The following is a 17,310-nucleotide window of genomic DNA, read 5'->3' as shown; positions in this document are numbered from 1 at the left end:
TGTACCAGAGACCTTGGAAACTAAAGCGGACCCAAACCAAATTTTTTTTTAATTCAAAATATTTAGTTGCACCACACTGACACATACAAAGATAAACACTCCTTCAAGCCTATGAGCATTTCAGTGCCTGCTTTTCACCCTTCTCTTTGCATAACTAGGGTTATACAGGTGGCAGCCTTTATCAATTCCTCCTTTGCCGGACACCATCTACTCCAGCATTTTGCCGGATTCTGTCCTGGCAATATGAAAGGAAGGGCGGGGTTCCTCCAATAAATGTAAAATATTTTTAGATTTGTCATCATGCAGCTGAAAAAAGGCTGTTATTTATAATTATAATTTAGAAAATAGATTTTGAAATCTTGTATTTTTAATTTGGGTCCACTTAAAGATTTGACACATACCTAGGGCTTCCTCCCACCACTCCATAAACCCGACTAAGCCCCACACTGTCCTTCCACGATGTGCCGTTCAGCCGCGATGCCCCCCCCCCCCCCCCCCCCGATAACTGGCTCAGTTGGGTCCAGTCTGGGTCTTCAGTGCATGCGGGGACCTCCTGCGTTTATGGGGTGGGAGGAAGCCCCAGGTAAGTATCAAATCTTTCATCTCTGGTTGACTTTAAGAAGGGTTTTATTGCTTCTTTAATCAGCTCAACCGTTAGACATGCTCCATTAACAAAATAATTTTGTAGTGAACAATTAAAAATGTAAATGATAAACTTAATGCGGAACTGAAAAGTCTAAAAAAAAAAGTTAATTACCTGGGGCTTCTGCCAGCCCCCTGCAGCCAACCTATGCCCGCGACGTGACATACCGACCTTCCGTTCCCATGCTGCAGCTTACTTTCTCTCCGTGCAGTGGGTGTCCACTGCACCTGCGCGGACCTGGCTGTGCACGTCCTTGTTCACACTCCCATTCCCGGAAGTGTCACAGGCGCAGTAGAGATTTTCTCATACTTTGCCTTAACAGGGCTCTCCTGGCCACGGGAACACGTACTAAGATACACGTGGCCAGGGGGGCGCAGTGGAGGTTGACTTAGAAGTCAGCTTCCACTACAAAAAGGAAATTGAGCCACGGCGGAGGAACAGTGGATCGGTATGCCACGGCGTGGGCACAGGTCGGCTGCAGGGGGCTGGCAGGTAAGTGAAACTTTTTTTTTTAAGGACCTTTCATTTACACTTTAACTACCTAACGACTGCGCGGCAGCCCCAGGACCACCTAACGCTGATTGGAGTCAATTCCTGGAGCTGCAGTTTACCAGGGAACGTGCGCGCCCATGCACAATCGTTCCCTGCCGGTTCACAGAGCTCCGCTCCGTGATCATCCTGCTAGCCGCAAGGTACGTTTGTACAGTTCTGCGATCTCCTGCAGCGCTGTACAATGGACACTCGGCTGTCCCTCCGATTGGCTGGGGAATGAAGCCCTCTCATAGGCTGATGCCTATGAGAGGCGGGGATGAGTGGCGATCATCATCCTATGGCGATTTAGGATGACGAGGGAGGGAGAGGGAGGAAGGAGAGAGGGAAAAGCCTCCCTTTTTTAATACAAAAACAAACAAAGATCGCAGCAGCGATCAGAGACCTCCTACAGAAAGTACTATTAAGGACAAGAAAAGGAGGTTTAATTCATTTGTGTGCTTCGTTGTAGGGCTGTATGCTGACAAAGCTGCACAGACCTGTATTGTGAAAAATGGTCGAGTCACTAGGGGAGTGTAAGCCTGTGGTCCTGAAGTGGTTAATTAGCAAATTCATCAGTGACAGGACATGTTGTTTTGTACACTGATGCCTACACTCTATTCTTGGTGAGTTTGCTGTTTTACAGTGGGATGCAAAACTTTAATGCCTAAGTGAAATCGCCGCATGCCCGCGGCAGAGGAGTGATTTATTACACAGAAAGCGACCTGCAAAGTTCTGCGACTTTGCAGGTCGCAGATTATGCTGCCCTGGCTCGCAGGGCTTTTCTTCCTGGACAGGGAGAGCTTTCAGCTGTAGCTCAGCCTCTCTGCGATCAATCTCCACGGATCTTCGCCTCCTCTCCGCTCTCTCAGTTAAAGAAGACGGAGAGGGGCAGGGAGAGGCAGCGATTAGCAGAGATTGACTGCGGAGGAGGCAGAGCTACAGCCTAAAGCACTGCCTCTTTGAAGAAGTGAAGCCCTGCAAGCACGGGAGCTTTGCAGGGCTTAATCCTCTGTAATAAATCTGTTCTCTGCAGCGGGTATGCAGCGATTTCACTTAGGCTTTAACTCTTAACAGGCTGGTATGCGAAAATCAGGGAAAAAAAAACTTCAGAGTCTCTTTAAATACTCTCATAATTGGATTCAGATGTATGTAGGTCAGAGGTCACTGAGCTTACCAAGCCAATTTGAGGTCCAATAATTCGTTCTAAAGATTTTGAAATCAATAAAATTAACAGTGCCCAAATGTATGCATCTGCCTAATTGTATTTAATCAGTTATTGCGCACTTTCTGTAAATCCAATAAACTTCATTTCACTTCTCAAATATCACACGGTGTGTCTCCTATATAATATATTTAACTGACATTTTTTATGATAACAACCAACGATTTATACAGGAAAATCATGACGATGAACAAGGTTGCCCAAACTTTTGCATCCCACTGTATATTCAGCCTCATTGCCATAGTTAAGCTTAATATATAGCATGGAACCCTGATTGAGGCTAGATGAATGTGGCAGCAATAGCAACCACAAGGATATTAGTATTAGCATCAGAAGAAAGGAGATCTCAAAACTAGAAACTGGGGAAAGAACTACCAAAATTACTTTTCAGCAGGCTGCATGTTCTACGCTTTGGGCAAGAGGGGGGTTGGTTGGGTAAGAGTTATGCTGCATACACACTTGAGATAAAAGTCTTTGGAAAAGGCAAGATCACAGGCCAATTTTACCCCATTACATGTAGTATGAGAGCCATACTCTACACAGTCTATTCTATGGAGCTGCACTCCTCATCAGATAAAATCTTTGCAAGATGCTGCACACAAAGATGCCCGTACACATTCAAAAGATCATTATCTGCGAGCGTCTTCTATGACGCAATCGCACGTGCGTAGTATGGAGCGGCCCGTCTTCGGAAGCCCAAGTGCACCCGAAGACCTCCGAAGTCCCTGCGGCGGCGGACGCGAACGGGGGAGCCAGCGCAGCACCGAAGGCACTGGGAGAGGAGAGGGAAGGCTCATTACGACCGAGCCTTCCCTCTCCTTAGGTCAGTATCTGACTTTTTTATTTTGATGGCGGTACCCATTGGCTTTAAGCAGTCGATTCCTCTTACTTTGCCTGATGTCTTATTCCTTAATTTTATGAATAGAAATGATCATTAAGATGCTAATTTTCCAAAGTTGTTGGAGTCTTGTTGGAAATTACATGCAGTGCAAATGAGCCAATCCAAATTAGAGGTTTATGCATGTGTATTCCAAGCTGCATACAACTTTAGAAAAGTCGCCTCTCCATGGCCATTTCTAGTTAAGAACACAGCATCTTAGTCACAACCTGTAACAGCAGTGGGTGTACAACAACATTAAATCTGGTAAATGACTGTTGCAGCAGACCTATTAAGGTGGCATTTTCATATCCCAGTAGCCACTTTGTTTTTGTTTTGTGTTGTCATTTTTAATGTATTTTATTGTCAAACTGTGTTAAAAAATTAACACGCACAATATCCATGACTATGAACATTATGCATAAGTATTTATATTCTAGAGAACTCACAACAAGGCATCTTTGAAAAGCATACTGGCAAAATGCCCATTATCCATCCTACCCCACATCCCCTTAGCCCATCCCTCCCTAATAGATCCAGAAACCCGCCCTTACCCACCGCATTCCTTAATAATATCATTATCTAATCAGCTTCCCCGGTGGCTTATGTATTATGTTTAAAAGCTCCTATAGTACCCCCATTATCCTCCAAACAATACAAAAAAGTCAAGGCAAAATGCCCTGTTGAATCATTAATTTTGTTGGCTGAAAATGTGTCCCGAATATACTTCTATATACCTTTTGTATTTTGAAAAAACCTTTGGACCTCTTTTCCAAGCCCCGATATCCATACAGTTTTTTCCCGGGTAAATAGGAAAACCTTTCCTTTTTTAGCTGTGTTAAATTTCGGTGATTTGATGAAATCCATACTTGGAAAATTATCCTATGAGCCATTGCCAGTATGATGTGGAAGAGTGCTGAGGTCCTTATCTTGCTTTCTTCGTCTTTCTTTCTTTGTGCAGCATAGTAGTGAAGCAGACACAACATGACCTCTTTTTTGATCTCCTTATTGCACATCTTGTTAACATATGCAATAACCCGGTCCAAAAGTGATCAATTACATGACATCCCCATTACTTAATTTTTTTTTTAACCACTCGAGTGGTAAGCCCAACTGTCTCGGGGTAAAAAAAAAAGTGTGAAGCGTTAACTCCAAGACAGAATCTGTCTGGCTGCAGAATCTGCTTACTGGTGCTCCTTCTGGACACCACCTCCGGTCTCTGATCATACCCCCCCTAGCATTAGGATTCACTACTCAGGTGATGACTGATTAGCGTGTGCATTGACGTCTGATCTTCGAGCACAAGCTTTTGACACAGAAATCCAGGTAGAAATTAAACACTCAAGGTAGATATGTGTTTTAGTTCAGTGTCATTTTAGTGTCACTTTAAAATGTGTGGTTTTTAACTTTACCCAGCTCAGTATAGAACTGGTTGAGCAGACCGGATGATGGTGTTTGTAATATGCCAGAGTATGACTATCTGTCTCGAGTAGAACTAAAAACTGTCGGGGGAAGGTGGGGGGGAAAGGGTTAGAGAGAGAGTAAGTGTTTTACTACATGCTGATTTACGGTATCCATGTTTTTAATGCTTTTTGGTTTCAAGTTGCTTCCAGTTTCTCTTTATTTAGGGATTATTTATCGGATTAATATTTGGTATCATTTTTAATTCATTTGTAATATTGTTACTGATCTGTTTTAATTTTGAAATGTGCATAAATGATTCATTATTCTATTTTATTTTTTCCATTTTATCTTAGAATCGCAATGAAATTAAGAATGGAGCTATTCTTCGATTAACAGAATCCCCAGTAAGTTTCCACTTAAAGAGACACTGAAGCGAAAAAAAAATATGATATTATTTGTATGTGTAGTACAGCTAAGAAATAAAACATTAAGATCAGTCTAATTGTTTCCAGTACAGGAAGATTTAAGAAACTCCAATTGTTATCTCTATACAAAAAAGCCATTAAGCTCTACGACTTTCAAAGTCGTGGAGAGGGCTGTTTTCTGACTTTTATTATCTCAACTGTTAGTTAATTGTTTACTTTTCCTCTGCCAGAGGAGAGGTCATTAGTTCACAGACTGCTCTGAAAGAATCATTTTGAATGCTGATTGTTGTGTAATCTGCACATATTATAGAATGATGCAATGTTAGAAAAAAACACTATATACCTGAAAATAAAAATATGAGAATATTTTCTTTGCTGCTAATCTTCTAGTAATTATTCATAGTACACAACCAATTCATTATATCATATATTTTTTTTCGCTTCAGTGTCTCTTTAATTCACAGTATTTATATAGTGATAAATAAATTAATACCTCAAAATGGAGAAATTACCATAAGCAGTAAGACATGAGAATATTATATAACATTTAAATTATGGTTATGTCACTTAGGGCACTTTTCCACTAGCAACATTTTGATTTCAATCACTTGCAGGACCGCAAAATGCTAGTACCGTTAGTTACTTTGAAACTAATGGAAACCACGCAGCAATACTGTGCTGCATTTGCAACAAGATTTTTCCGATCACAATCGTTGGTCCTGACGCATTTTTCTTGCAATTGACTTCCTAAACAAAGTATGTGAGTGCAGGAATATCGCACAGCAATTGTGCTATACAAATTATTTTTTGTTTGTGATTTGGCCATTCAATTTTTTTCCAGCCCGCTTTTTATATTCCCTTCTGTCGCAAATAACACCAGTTGGATCACTGTGAAATTGCGGTACTGGAAAAATAAAGATCGCATTTCTTAATGGAAAAGACCCTTTATGTTTGCAGCCAATTTTAATCTTTGATACTTCCGGAAATTTGACAATTTTGATTACAAACTTTTTTAATTACTTTAATTGAAGACTATCAAATACTTATCAGAGGTGTTTTCAAATGCAGAATCTTGTCCCCATCAACTTTCTGTTACTGTTGGCATTTTGTTCCCTTTTCCATAGTTATTATTATCAGTCCCCACCGAGTCCATTTTAATAACTATGATTTTCTTTTTCATCTTTGCATATTACATATAACCTTCTTGGCTTTAACACTGAGTGTAGCTTGGCATGGAATAAAGAAGCCAGCAGTGGTAATCCCGAGCCTGACTGGGGTAGCAGTCAGGAGGTTTGTGCAGAGCCTGCAGCACAGCGGGCGTTTTAACTCACCTCCCCCGGAATCCAGACGCTGGCAGTAAGTCTTCTTCCGGTCCTCGGAGGCTCTGGATCCCTCGGTGAGATCGCCGTTTGTCATCATGACGACAGATGGCAATCTTACTATACGGTTACAGTGCTATCCGGTGGACAGAGGAAGAATTGCAGCGCTGGATACCAGGGAAGGTGTGTCAGTGCATGGGGCTGCTGCAGATCTCTCTGCGACAAACATATGCACTACCTTAGGCCACTTCCCTTTATCTTAAAGGATACCCCAACTGAAATGTGACATAATGGGATAGACATGTGTATGTACAGTGCCTAGCACACAGATAACTATGCTGTGTTCCTTTTTTTATTTTTCTGCCTGAAAGAGTTAAATATCAGGTATGCAAGTGGCTGACTCAGTCCTGACTCAGACAGGAAGTGACTACAGTGTGACCCTCACTGATAAGAAATTCCAACTATAAAACACTTTCCTAGCAGAAAATGGCTTCCGAGAGCAAGAAAGAGGTAAAAAAGGGGAATTTCTTATCAGTTAGGGTCACATTGTAGTCACTTCCTGTCTGAGTCAGGACTGAGTCAGCCACTTACATACCTGATATTTAACCCTTTCAGGCAGAGAAAGAAAAAAAGGAACACAGCATAGTTATCTGTGTGCTAGGCACTGTACCAACACATGTCTATCTCATTATGTCACATTTCAGTTGGGGTATCCTTTAAGACCAAATTGCACTCCTACTAGGTATCTTAAAACACACTGCTTTTATATATTTGTTGTATACTACCCCTCCTCTTATTTCCCCCCCCCCCCTTTCCCTTTAGATTGTAAGCTTGCAAGGGCAGGACTCTCTTCCCCTTTTGTGTCTAGGAAATCACTATACATTTTATTTATCATGTTACTTTTATCACTGTCATTACCAATTCTGTATTTTGCATTCTGTATTTTGTATCATTTTTGTATTTTGTCACTAATTATATATCTTGTATATTGGTGTACACCATTGTCTGTATTATTATGTACCCCATGTTTGTTTCTTACTTTGTACAGCGCCTCGGAATATGTTGTCGCTTTATATATAAATAATGAATGGCAACCACTAGATGGAGCCAAAGCCACGAAAAAATTACACAAGTACAGGCTAAATCACGTATCTGAATGAATTTCACTCCAGCGTGACAGCCTGTACAAGTTAAAGCTCTGCAAAAAATGATAAAATAGAACACCATTAAATAAAAAAGACCAATGGAAGAGCCACATTGCTTAAAGGGAACCTAAACTGAGAAGGACATGGATTTTTCTTTTTAAAACAATACCAGTTGCCTGAGTCTCCTGCTGATCCTGTATTTCTAATACTTTTAGCTACAGCCCCTGAAAAAGCATGCAGATCAGGTGCTCTGACTGAAGTCAGACTGGATTAGCTGCATGCTTGTTTCAGATCTGTGATTCAGCCACTACTATAGCCAAAGAGGTCAGCAGGACTGCCAGGCAACTGGTATTGTTTAAAAGGAAACTTCCATATCCCTCTCAGTTAAGGTTCCCTTTAAAAGCGGGGTGACCTAAAGGAATTGCAATTTAATGTTTAATATTTCAACATGCACATTTTTGAAAGGAAGGAGTGGAAAGTGGATATTTAAAGCAAAAGACTTACTACTGGATTTTCCGAGAAAACCAGTATGGTACCATTTGCCAAAAATCCACAAGTCCCGGGAAAGACCACCGTCCGATAGCCTCCGGTATAGGTTCCCATACTGAGAGACTATCCAAGTACCTGGTTCATCTCCTGAGGCCCTTGCTTAAGCAGGTGCTATCCCATCTCCAGGATACGCTGGGCGTTCTAAGGAGTATTGAAAGCGTTCCATGGAATTAAGGCGATGCTTTAGTTACAATAGACGTGGTAAGCCTTTATAACAGAATCCCCCATAAAGATGGGGTAGCGGCGGTTAGATTTTTCCTTGAGAAAACAAACAAGGACCCTGGCTATATTAAGTATATTTGCAGTTGCCTCATGTTTGTACTTTCTCACAATGCTTTTTTAGACGACGGTAGGAGGTATTGGCAGCTATCGGGCACTGCCAGGGGGACATCGGTGTCATGTACATATGCCAATTTATTTTTGGCATGGTGGGAGCACCAGTATGTGTATGGCCCTGATGTACCCCATGGTAGCTGCCTCAGGAGATGGTCTAGATTTGTTGATGACGTCCTGGTGTTCTGGTCCGGGACCGAAGAAGCATTTGGGGAGTTCTTTAATAATCTCAGTGATGGGAAGAACAACATGACATTTTTACATACAAATTCAGCCATGAACAGGATGGCTTTCTGGACCTTACCCTAAAAATCTAGGAGGGGAGGTTAGTTTCAAAGGGTTATAAGAAACAAATTACGGGCAATTCCCTACTACATAGAGCTACCACCCTGACCACGTATTTAGATCGTTACCTTATGGACAATTCTTGAGATTAAGGCAGAATAACAGAGTATGATGATTTTGTGCAACAAGCTGAGGAATTAAAAGAAAATTTGCTGAAAAGAGGATATGATCAAAAAGAACAGAATGAAGCTATGGTAAAAGCAAGCAGAGTTGACAGAAAGGATCTTGTGTTTAGGGAAAGTAAGAGAAAAGAGAACTGTGAGAAAGGTGATGAGAGAATGACCTTCACTTTCCAGTATGTATACGCCAATGGCTGGGATGTTAGAAAAAGTATTTTGACAAATTGGAAAATTATTTAAAAAAAAGATCCAGTTCTGGGGAAAAAATATACAAAAAAACACCTTTGTCACTAAAACACCTAAGGTCACTAATAGAGATGGCCAGAACCTCCGATTTTAGGTTTGTGAACCTCCCGCGAAAATTCGGTTTGCGCGAACTTTCGTGAACCGCAATGGACTTCAATGGGGAGGCGAACTTGGAAACCTAGAAAAAATGTATGCTGGCCACAAAAGTGATGGAAAAGATGTTTCAAGGGGTCTGACATCTGGAGGGGGGGGGGGAGAGATGCACGCCAAAAGTCCTGGGGAGAAATCTGGATTGGACGCAAAGCAACGTTTTAAGGGCAGAAATCACATTGAATGCTAAATTGCAGGCCTAAAGTGCTTTAAAACATCTTGCATGTGTATACATCAATCAGGGAGTGTAATTAGAGTACTGCTTCACACTGACACACCAAACTCACTGTGTAACACACCGCAAACAGCTGTTTGCGTAGTGACGGCCGTGCTGGACTGGTGCGCACCATGGCCAGAGTGCAGGCCGTGGCGGTTCTCAAGCCCATATGGTCGCCGGGCTGTGTTAGCTCAATGATAGAACAACTGTCCAGCTGATCAAATTTGGTCTGTCCACAATGAAGCAACGACCTTATTATCTTGGGTGTGCCACCCCCCGAGACACTAATATAGCCGGTAGTCATTGCTTCATTGTGATACGCAAGCCCCTTCACCGCGGCAAGGTAATGATCACGAAAGGGGAATGGGCACATGTACATGCCTTTTTGTTTTGTTATTGCAGCCGCAGTGCAGCCAGAAAAATTAGGCAGTCATGTACACGCACCAGAAAAATTATTATAGCGGCCGCTGCTATATATATAAAATTCAGGAAAGTCTGGACCCTGTTGGTGGTGGTGGAAAAGGCAGTCAAGCGGCCTGCGGGCAGAGGTGCTGTGTGGGGAGCGACTTAGTCTTGCGGCAGGCAACCAGTCACACGGCGTGCAGGCAGAGATGATGATCCGGGATCCATGCCTCATTCATTTTGGTAAAGGTGAGGTACCGAACACTTTTGTGACCTAGGCGACTTTTCTTCTCAGTGACAATGCCTCCAGCTGCGCTGAAGGTCTTTTCTGACAGGACGCTTGAGGCAGGGCAAGACAGAAGTTGGATGGCAAATTGGGACAGCTCTGGCCACAGGTCAAGCCTGCGCACCCAGTAGTCCAAGGGTTCATCGCTGCTCACAGTGTCTACATCCACACTTAAGGCCAGGAAGTCAGGTACCTGCCAGTCCAGGCGTTGGTGGAGGGTGGATCCGGAAGCGCTAAGTCGAGGCGTTGGACTAAAGAATGCCCACATGTCCGACATCACCATGAGATCGCTGGAGCGTCCATGTCCTTGCCTGCGTGGACATGGGAGGAGGATTACTGGCAGTGGTACATTTATTGCGTTGTGCTGTGACATCACCCTTAAGCGCATTGTAAAGCATAGTTGCCAGCTTGTTCTGCATGTGCTGCATCCTTTCTGCCTTCTGGTGAGTTGGTAACATGTCCGCCACTTTGTGCCTATACCGAGGGTCTAGTAGCGTGGCCACCCAGTACAGCTCATTCCCCTTGAGTTTTTTTATACGGGGGTCCTGCAACAGGCTGGACAGCATGAAAGATGACATCTGCACAAAGTTGGATGCAGACATACTATCCATCTCCTTTTGCTCTTCCTCAGTGACGTCAGGTAAGTCCTCCTCCTCCCCCCAGCCACGAACAATACCCCTTCCTTATCATCCGAGTCTGACTCCTCTTCCCCACACGACTCTTCCTCCTCCTACCCCCTCTGTGCTGCCGCAGGTGTTAAGGAAACATCTGATTCTGATGTAAATTGTTCCCACAACTGTTCCTGCCGTAACTGTTCCTCTTCACGCTCCTCCACAGCTTGATCCACCACTCTACGCACGGCACGCTCCAGGAAGTAAGCGTACGGGATCAAGTTGCTGATGGTGCCTTCACTGCGACTCACCAGGTTGGTCACCTCATCAAACGGCCGCATGAGCCTGCATGCATTTTGCATCAGTGTCCAGTTCGGGGGCCAGAACATCTCCATCTCCCCAGATTGTGTCCTTCTACTGAAATTGTAGAGGTACTGGGAGATTGCTTTCTCCTGTTCTAGCAGGCCAGGGAACATGACCAGGGTCGAATTCCAGCGAGTCAGGCTATCACATATCAAGCGTCTCACCGGCAAGTTGTTTCTCCGCTGAATGTCCGCAAAGCGTACCATGGCTGTGTAAGACCGCCTGAAATGCCCACACAACTTCCTGGCTTACTTCAGGATGTCCTCTAAGCCTTTGAATGACTAGATTCAGCACATGTGCCATGCAGGGTACGTGTGTCAGCTTTCCCAAATTCATAGCGGAAAGGAGATTGCTGCTGTTATCACACACCACGTTGCCGATCTCCAGCAGCCAGGTGCGGGGCTGATCCAAATGTTTGTTAAGAGCAGCCAGGAGAGCTGGTCCAGTGTGACTCTCCTCTTTGAGGCAAGACATGTCTAAAATGGCGTGGCATTGTCGTACCTGGCATGCAGCATAGGCCCTGGGGAGCTGGGTCTGTGTAGCTGGAGAGGAGATCGCAGCACCAGTAGAGTTGAACTGCCACTCTGCCGAGGAGGAGGAGGACGACAGCAAAGAGGATGTGGCAGGAGGCCTGCCTGCAAGCCGTGGAGGAGTCACAAGTTTGTCCGCTGCACAGCCATGTACTCCCTGCTTGCCATCGGTCACCAGGTTGACCCAATGGGCTGTGTAAGCAATGTAACGGCCCTGGCCGTGCTTGGTAGACCAGGCATCCGTGGTCAGGTGGACCCTTGACCCAACGCTGTGTGCCAGAGACGACACCACTTGCCTCTCAACTTCACGGTACAGTTTGGGTATCGCCTTTTTAGTGAAATGATTGTGGCCTGGTATCTTGCACTGCGGTGTCCCAATGGCCACAAATTTTTGGAAGGCCTCAGAGTCCACCAGCTTGTATGGTAACAGCTGGCAAACTAATAGTTCTGCCAAGTCAGCTGTCAGACGGCGGGCAAGGGGGTGACTGGCAGAAATGTGCTTCTTCCGCTCAAAGATTTCCTTCATGGACACCTGGCTGCTGTGGGCAGAGGAGCATGAACTGCTCAAGGGCAGAGGCGGAGTGGAGGAGGGTGGCTGTGAACATTCAAGGGAGAAAGCGGCTGAAGATGCTGCACCTGAAGGAGGAAGAGGAGAAGGAGGGTGGCTTTTCTTTTGTGTGCTGCTTTTGCTCAGGTGCTCATCCCATTGCAGTTTGTGCCTTTTCTCCATGTGCCTTCGTAAGGCACTTGTCCCTATGTGAGTGTTGGCCTTTCCACGGCTCAATTTTTGGAGGCAGAGACAGCAGATGGCATTGCTCCGATCAGACACATTAAAAAATGTCCAAACCGCTGAGCCCCCCTGGGCTGATGGCACTATGGTGGCATCAGCAGCTGACGTTGAAGGGCGTGTAGGCTGGTTGTACATAGGTGGCTATACATGGCGCTGGACACTGCCACTAGCTGTTTCTGATGACGATCTCCCCCTGCTTCTTTCATCAACTCGTCGTCTCCTACTCCTCTCTGACTCCCCCTCTGAACTGGTTCCCATGTTCATCTCCTCTATTGGGAACATACAGGGAGTGCAGAATTATTAGGCAAATGAGTATTTTGACCACATCATCCTCTTTATGCATGTTGTCTTACTCCAAGCTGTATAGGCTCGAAAGCCTACTACCAATTAAGCATATTAGGTGATGTGCATCTCTGTAATGAGAAGGGGTGTGGTCTAATGACATCAACACCTTATACACTGTATCAGGTGTGCATAATTATTAGGCAGCTTCCTTTCCTTTGGCAAAATGGGTCAAAAGAAGGACTTGACAGGCTCAGAAAAGTCAAAAATAGTGAGATATCTTGCAGAGGGATGCAGCACTCTTAAAATTGCAAAGCTTCTGAAGCGTGATCATCGAACAATCAAGCGTTTCATTCAAAATAGTCAACAGGGTCGCAAGAAGCGTGTGGAAAAACCAATGCGCAAAATAACTGCCCATGGACTGAGAAAAGTCAAGCGTGCAGCTGCCAAGATGCCACTTGCCACCAGTTTGCCCATATTTCAGAGCTGCAACATCACTGGAGTGCCCAAAAGCACAAGGTGTGCAATACTCAGAGACATGGCCAAGGTAAGAAAGGCTGAAAGACGACCACCACTGAACAAGACACACAAGTTGAAACGTCAAGACTGGGCCAAGAAATATCTCAAGATTTTTCTATGGTTTTATGGACTGATGAAATGAGAGTTAGTCTTGATGGGTCAGATGGATGGGCCCGTGGCTGGATTGGTAAAGAACCCAATGATAAAAAGAGTAGCACTCAATTGAATGGAACAAGGGTGCCCAAGCCTCAAAGGATCCTCACACCTTTGGATCCAGATCAGGTATACACAAGGAGATGAAGGCTGGCACGTCCAGAAATAAAAAAGCTCTTTTATTATAACATCAAGTTAAAATCTGTGGTAATACAGCGACAGCCCGCTGTTTCAGGTCTCCAGCCTTTCCTCAAGCTGTTTCAACCACACATAAGAAATCAAGTGTCGTCATATTTATACTGACCACCCTCAATCACATCCAATCATTTTGAATCACAAGCAGCCAATCCGTTTACCTGTACAGCCTGGTGGACCTGATAGAAGACTGCATCTCTTTCCCAAGGAAACACCCACTACGTAATCCAAGCCTGGGCGCCATGGCAACCACCGCTCACAGCTACTTCCCTTGGCTCCTCATTTGCTGAGGCGGGATCAGGTGACACCAAACGGGTGATGTCACCAGTCAAAGCGCCGCGAGGGGTCCGTTCGTAAGTCCTGCGCAAACCAAGTGCGCAATGGACACAATACGTTACTGGATACCGCCCACTGGGCGGATACCCCCTGACCTCATATGTAAACAAAACGCGGCCATACGGCTACACACACGGCTGCTCACAGCGCTTCCATGGCAACACCCCCACAATAAACATTATATTATACCTCACCAGTTCCTCCTCAGCAAGCGTGTATGGGAAAGGTATCCCCAACCAGGCACCACCACTGCAGACAAACGGAAAGCTCTGCAACAAAAGAGAGAATATACATTAAAACATGCAACCCAGACTTCATCAATTTGACACTATATACAAAAGCCTAATTCATATTCTCTATTAAGTCCTCCATTACCAATCACTCCCAACCTTTTAATCCAACTAGCTTCCCTCCTACGCAATTCATTAGTTCTACTAAGTTTACCCCTCCATGTACTAGGGACTCCATCAATTATTTGAACCTTAAGTTGGGATACACTGTGATGTTTTTCCACAAAATGTGCTGAAACCGCTTGCTTTTTATCTCCATTACGTATGGTACTTTTATGTGAGCAGATCCTATCCCTCACTTTCTGCGTGGTCATGCCTACATAGCCTAGGCCACATGGGCATTTTAAGTAATAGACCACAAAATTTGACTCACAGGTAAAAAAGTCCCTGATCTGATACTTTGTGCCTTTGGTGGGATGATAAAAATCTGACCCCTTGATAATATGTACACACATGTGACATCCCATACAAGGATAAGTACCCACTCTCCTATTAGAAGTGGGGCCTATATGTTTATGATGGAATACTTTATCCCTGACCGTGGGTGCTCGTTTAAATGACTGAAGAGGGGGGTACCTAAATTCAGGAATATTAGGAAATGCATTACTAAGAAGGTGCCAATGACGTCTGATACTTTTACCTATCTCAGAACTGCATGTGTTGTAGGTTGAAACAAAAGGGAGTCGAAATAGTTTATTCGATCTCCTCCTAGAACTCATCTCTGGTTTGACTACTCTCAAGGGGTATCCTCTTTGTTTAAATTTCATAGTCATATCACTCTGTCGTTGACTCAAACTCTCAGGGTTAGAGACTATCCTATCCAATCTCACAAACTGACCCTTTGGGATAGCATCTTTAACATGGGACGGATGAAAACTGTTATAATGCATCAAGGAGTTACAATCTGTGCTTTTAACATATAGGTCAGAAATTAGGAAATTACCCTCTCTCATGATAATGGTATCTAAAAAAGATACCTGTTCACCACTCACATGACTCGTCAGTCTAATTTCCCTACAGCATTGGGACAGAGTAGTCAAAAACTGATCAAGGGTCGAACGCGGCCTCGCCCACACACAAAAAATATCATCTATAAATCTGTACCAGCACTTGGCATGTCGCCGGAACAGACAATTAGTATAAACAAAGGCCTCCTCAAATAATCCCATGTACAAATTAGCATAGGACGGGGCCACGTTCGACCCCATCGCCGTGCCCCGCAGCTGGACTGATGAAATGAGAGTTAGTCTTGATGGGCCAGATGGATGGGCCCGTGGCTGGATTGGTAAAGGGCAGAGAGCTCCAGTCCGACTCAGACGCCAGCAAGGTGGAGGTGGAGTACTGGTTTGGGCTGGTATCATTAAAGATGAGCTTGTGGGGCCTTTTCAGGTTTGAGGATGGAGTCAAGCTCAACTCCCAGTCCTGCCAGTTTCTGGAAGAAACCTTCTTCAAGCAGTGGTACTGGAAGAAGTCTGCATCCTTCAAGAAAAACATAATTTTCATGCAGGACAATGCTCCATCACATGCGTCCAAGTACTCCACAGCGTGGCTGGCAAGAAAGGGTATAAAAGAAGAAAAACTAATGACATGGCCTCCTTGTTCACCTGATCTGAACCCCATTGAGAACCTGTGGTCCATCCATAAAATGTGAGATTTACAAGGAGGGAAAACAGTACACCTCTCTGAATGTTGATGGTGAACAGATCAAAACACTGACAGAATCCATGGATGGCAGGCTTTTGAGTTTCCTTGCAAAGAAAGGTGGCTATATTGGTCATTGATTTTGTTTTTGTTTTGTTTTTGAATGTCAGAAATGTATATTTGTGAATGTTGAGATGTTATATTGGTTTCACTGGTAAAAATAAATAATTTGAAATGGGTATATATTTGTTTTTTGTTAAGTTGCCTAATAATTATGCACAGTAATAGTCACCTGCACACACAGATATCCCCCTAAAATAGCTAAAACTAAAAACAAACTAAAAACTACTTTCAAAAATATTCAGCTTTGATATTAATGAGTTTTTTTGGGTTCATTGAGAACATGGTTGTTGTTTAATAATAAAAAAAATCCTCAAAAATACAACTTGCCCAATAATTTTGCACTCCCTGTACGTGGGATCCGTATCATCGTCCTGATCATCATCATAATCATCCTGCCCAGCTTCGCTTGCCTCAGACACCTCCAAAACTGCACCAACAGCAGGTACTTCATCATCTTCACACGTTATGTCCATAGTGTCGCCGCCTAACTCAGACATATGAGGTGGTGTAACTTGCTTAGCGCCTTCATCTGGTTGTAACAATAATGGCTGTGAATCAGTTAATTCCCCACCAACTCCTGCGAAGTGTCAAATGCAACGGATGTGGTGCTTGTAGTAGCGCTGGTGGCTGTGGAAGATGAGGTGTTCTGTGTTAAACAGTCAACCACGTCCTGACAATCTTGGGAGTTGATGGAACGTGCCTTCTTCTGAGCACTGTACTTTGGTCGAGGGCCGCACGAAATCACATCAACACGACCTCGCACAGACCTGCCGGGTGGCCTTCCTCTGGGTCTGCCTCTGCCTATTTTGTCCGTTGTGTCCATAGCGGGGGGGATGAAGTGAAAGGTATGCACGGACTTGACTAATACAATGTGCAGTCACACAGGTGCAGTTAACAGATATGCACGGAGTGGTATATCTCACTGCGTGCACTCACGTAGGTAGGTGTGTGCCCTGAACACAACAGGTAGGTATATGCTGTGATGAGGTGGGTGCACTGAACACAACAGGTAGGTATATGCAGTGATGGGTATTACAATGTGCACCTGTCACACACAGACAGGTAGCGAACAGGCACAATGACACTGCGTACGCTCAACTCACGTAGGTAGGTGGGTGCACTGTGAACAGGTAGGTAGGTATATGCAGTAATGGGTATTACAATGTACACCTGTCACACACAGACAGGTAGTGGACAGGCAGAGTGACACTGCGTGCGCTCACGTAGGTAGGTGGGTGCACTGTGAACAACAGGTAGGTAGGTA

General features: G+C 44.3%; 1 protein-coding gene and 1 long non-coding RNA gene across 4 annotated transcripts in view; one reads left to right on the top strand and one right to left on the bottom strand.

Moving 5' to 3' along the window:
- The window catches only part of ELMO1 (engulfment and cell motility 1), an 818,731-nt gene that overhangs the window by 295,638 nt on the left and 505,783 nt on the right, over nucleotides 1-17,310 (top strand). For all 3 annotated transcript variants that reach the window (XM_068236401.1, XM_068236400.1, XM_068236402.1), the window contains exon 5: nucleotides 5,031-5,081. In XM_068236401.1, the coding sequence (XP_068092502.1) occupies nucleotides 5,031-5,081 (51 nt within the window). The remainder of the gene's footprint in view (nucleotides 1-5,030; nucleotides 5,082-17,310) is intronic.
- LOC137518491 (uncharacterized) overlaps nucleotides 1-17,310 on the bottom strand; it is a 46,514-nt gene that overhangs the window by 10,254 nt on the left and 18,950 nt on the right. Inside the window, exon 2 of the long non-coding RNA XR_011020834.1 lies at nucleotides 14,182-14,261. This is a non-coding gene — a long non-coding RNA (uncharacterized lncRNA). The remainder of the gene's footprint in view (nucleotides 1-14,181; nucleotides 14,262-17,310) is intronic.

The sequence above is a fragment of the Hyperolius riggenbachi genome, chromosome 5 (genome assembly GCF_040937935.1).
Source record: "Hyperolius riggenbachi isolate aHypRig1 chromosome 5, aHypRig1.pri, whole genome shotgun sequence".
NCBI lineage: Eukaryota > Metazoa > Chordata > Amphibia > Anura > Hyperoliidae > Hyperolius > Hyperolius riggenbachi.
This window is presented reverse-complemented; position numbering and strand designations above follow the sequence as displayed.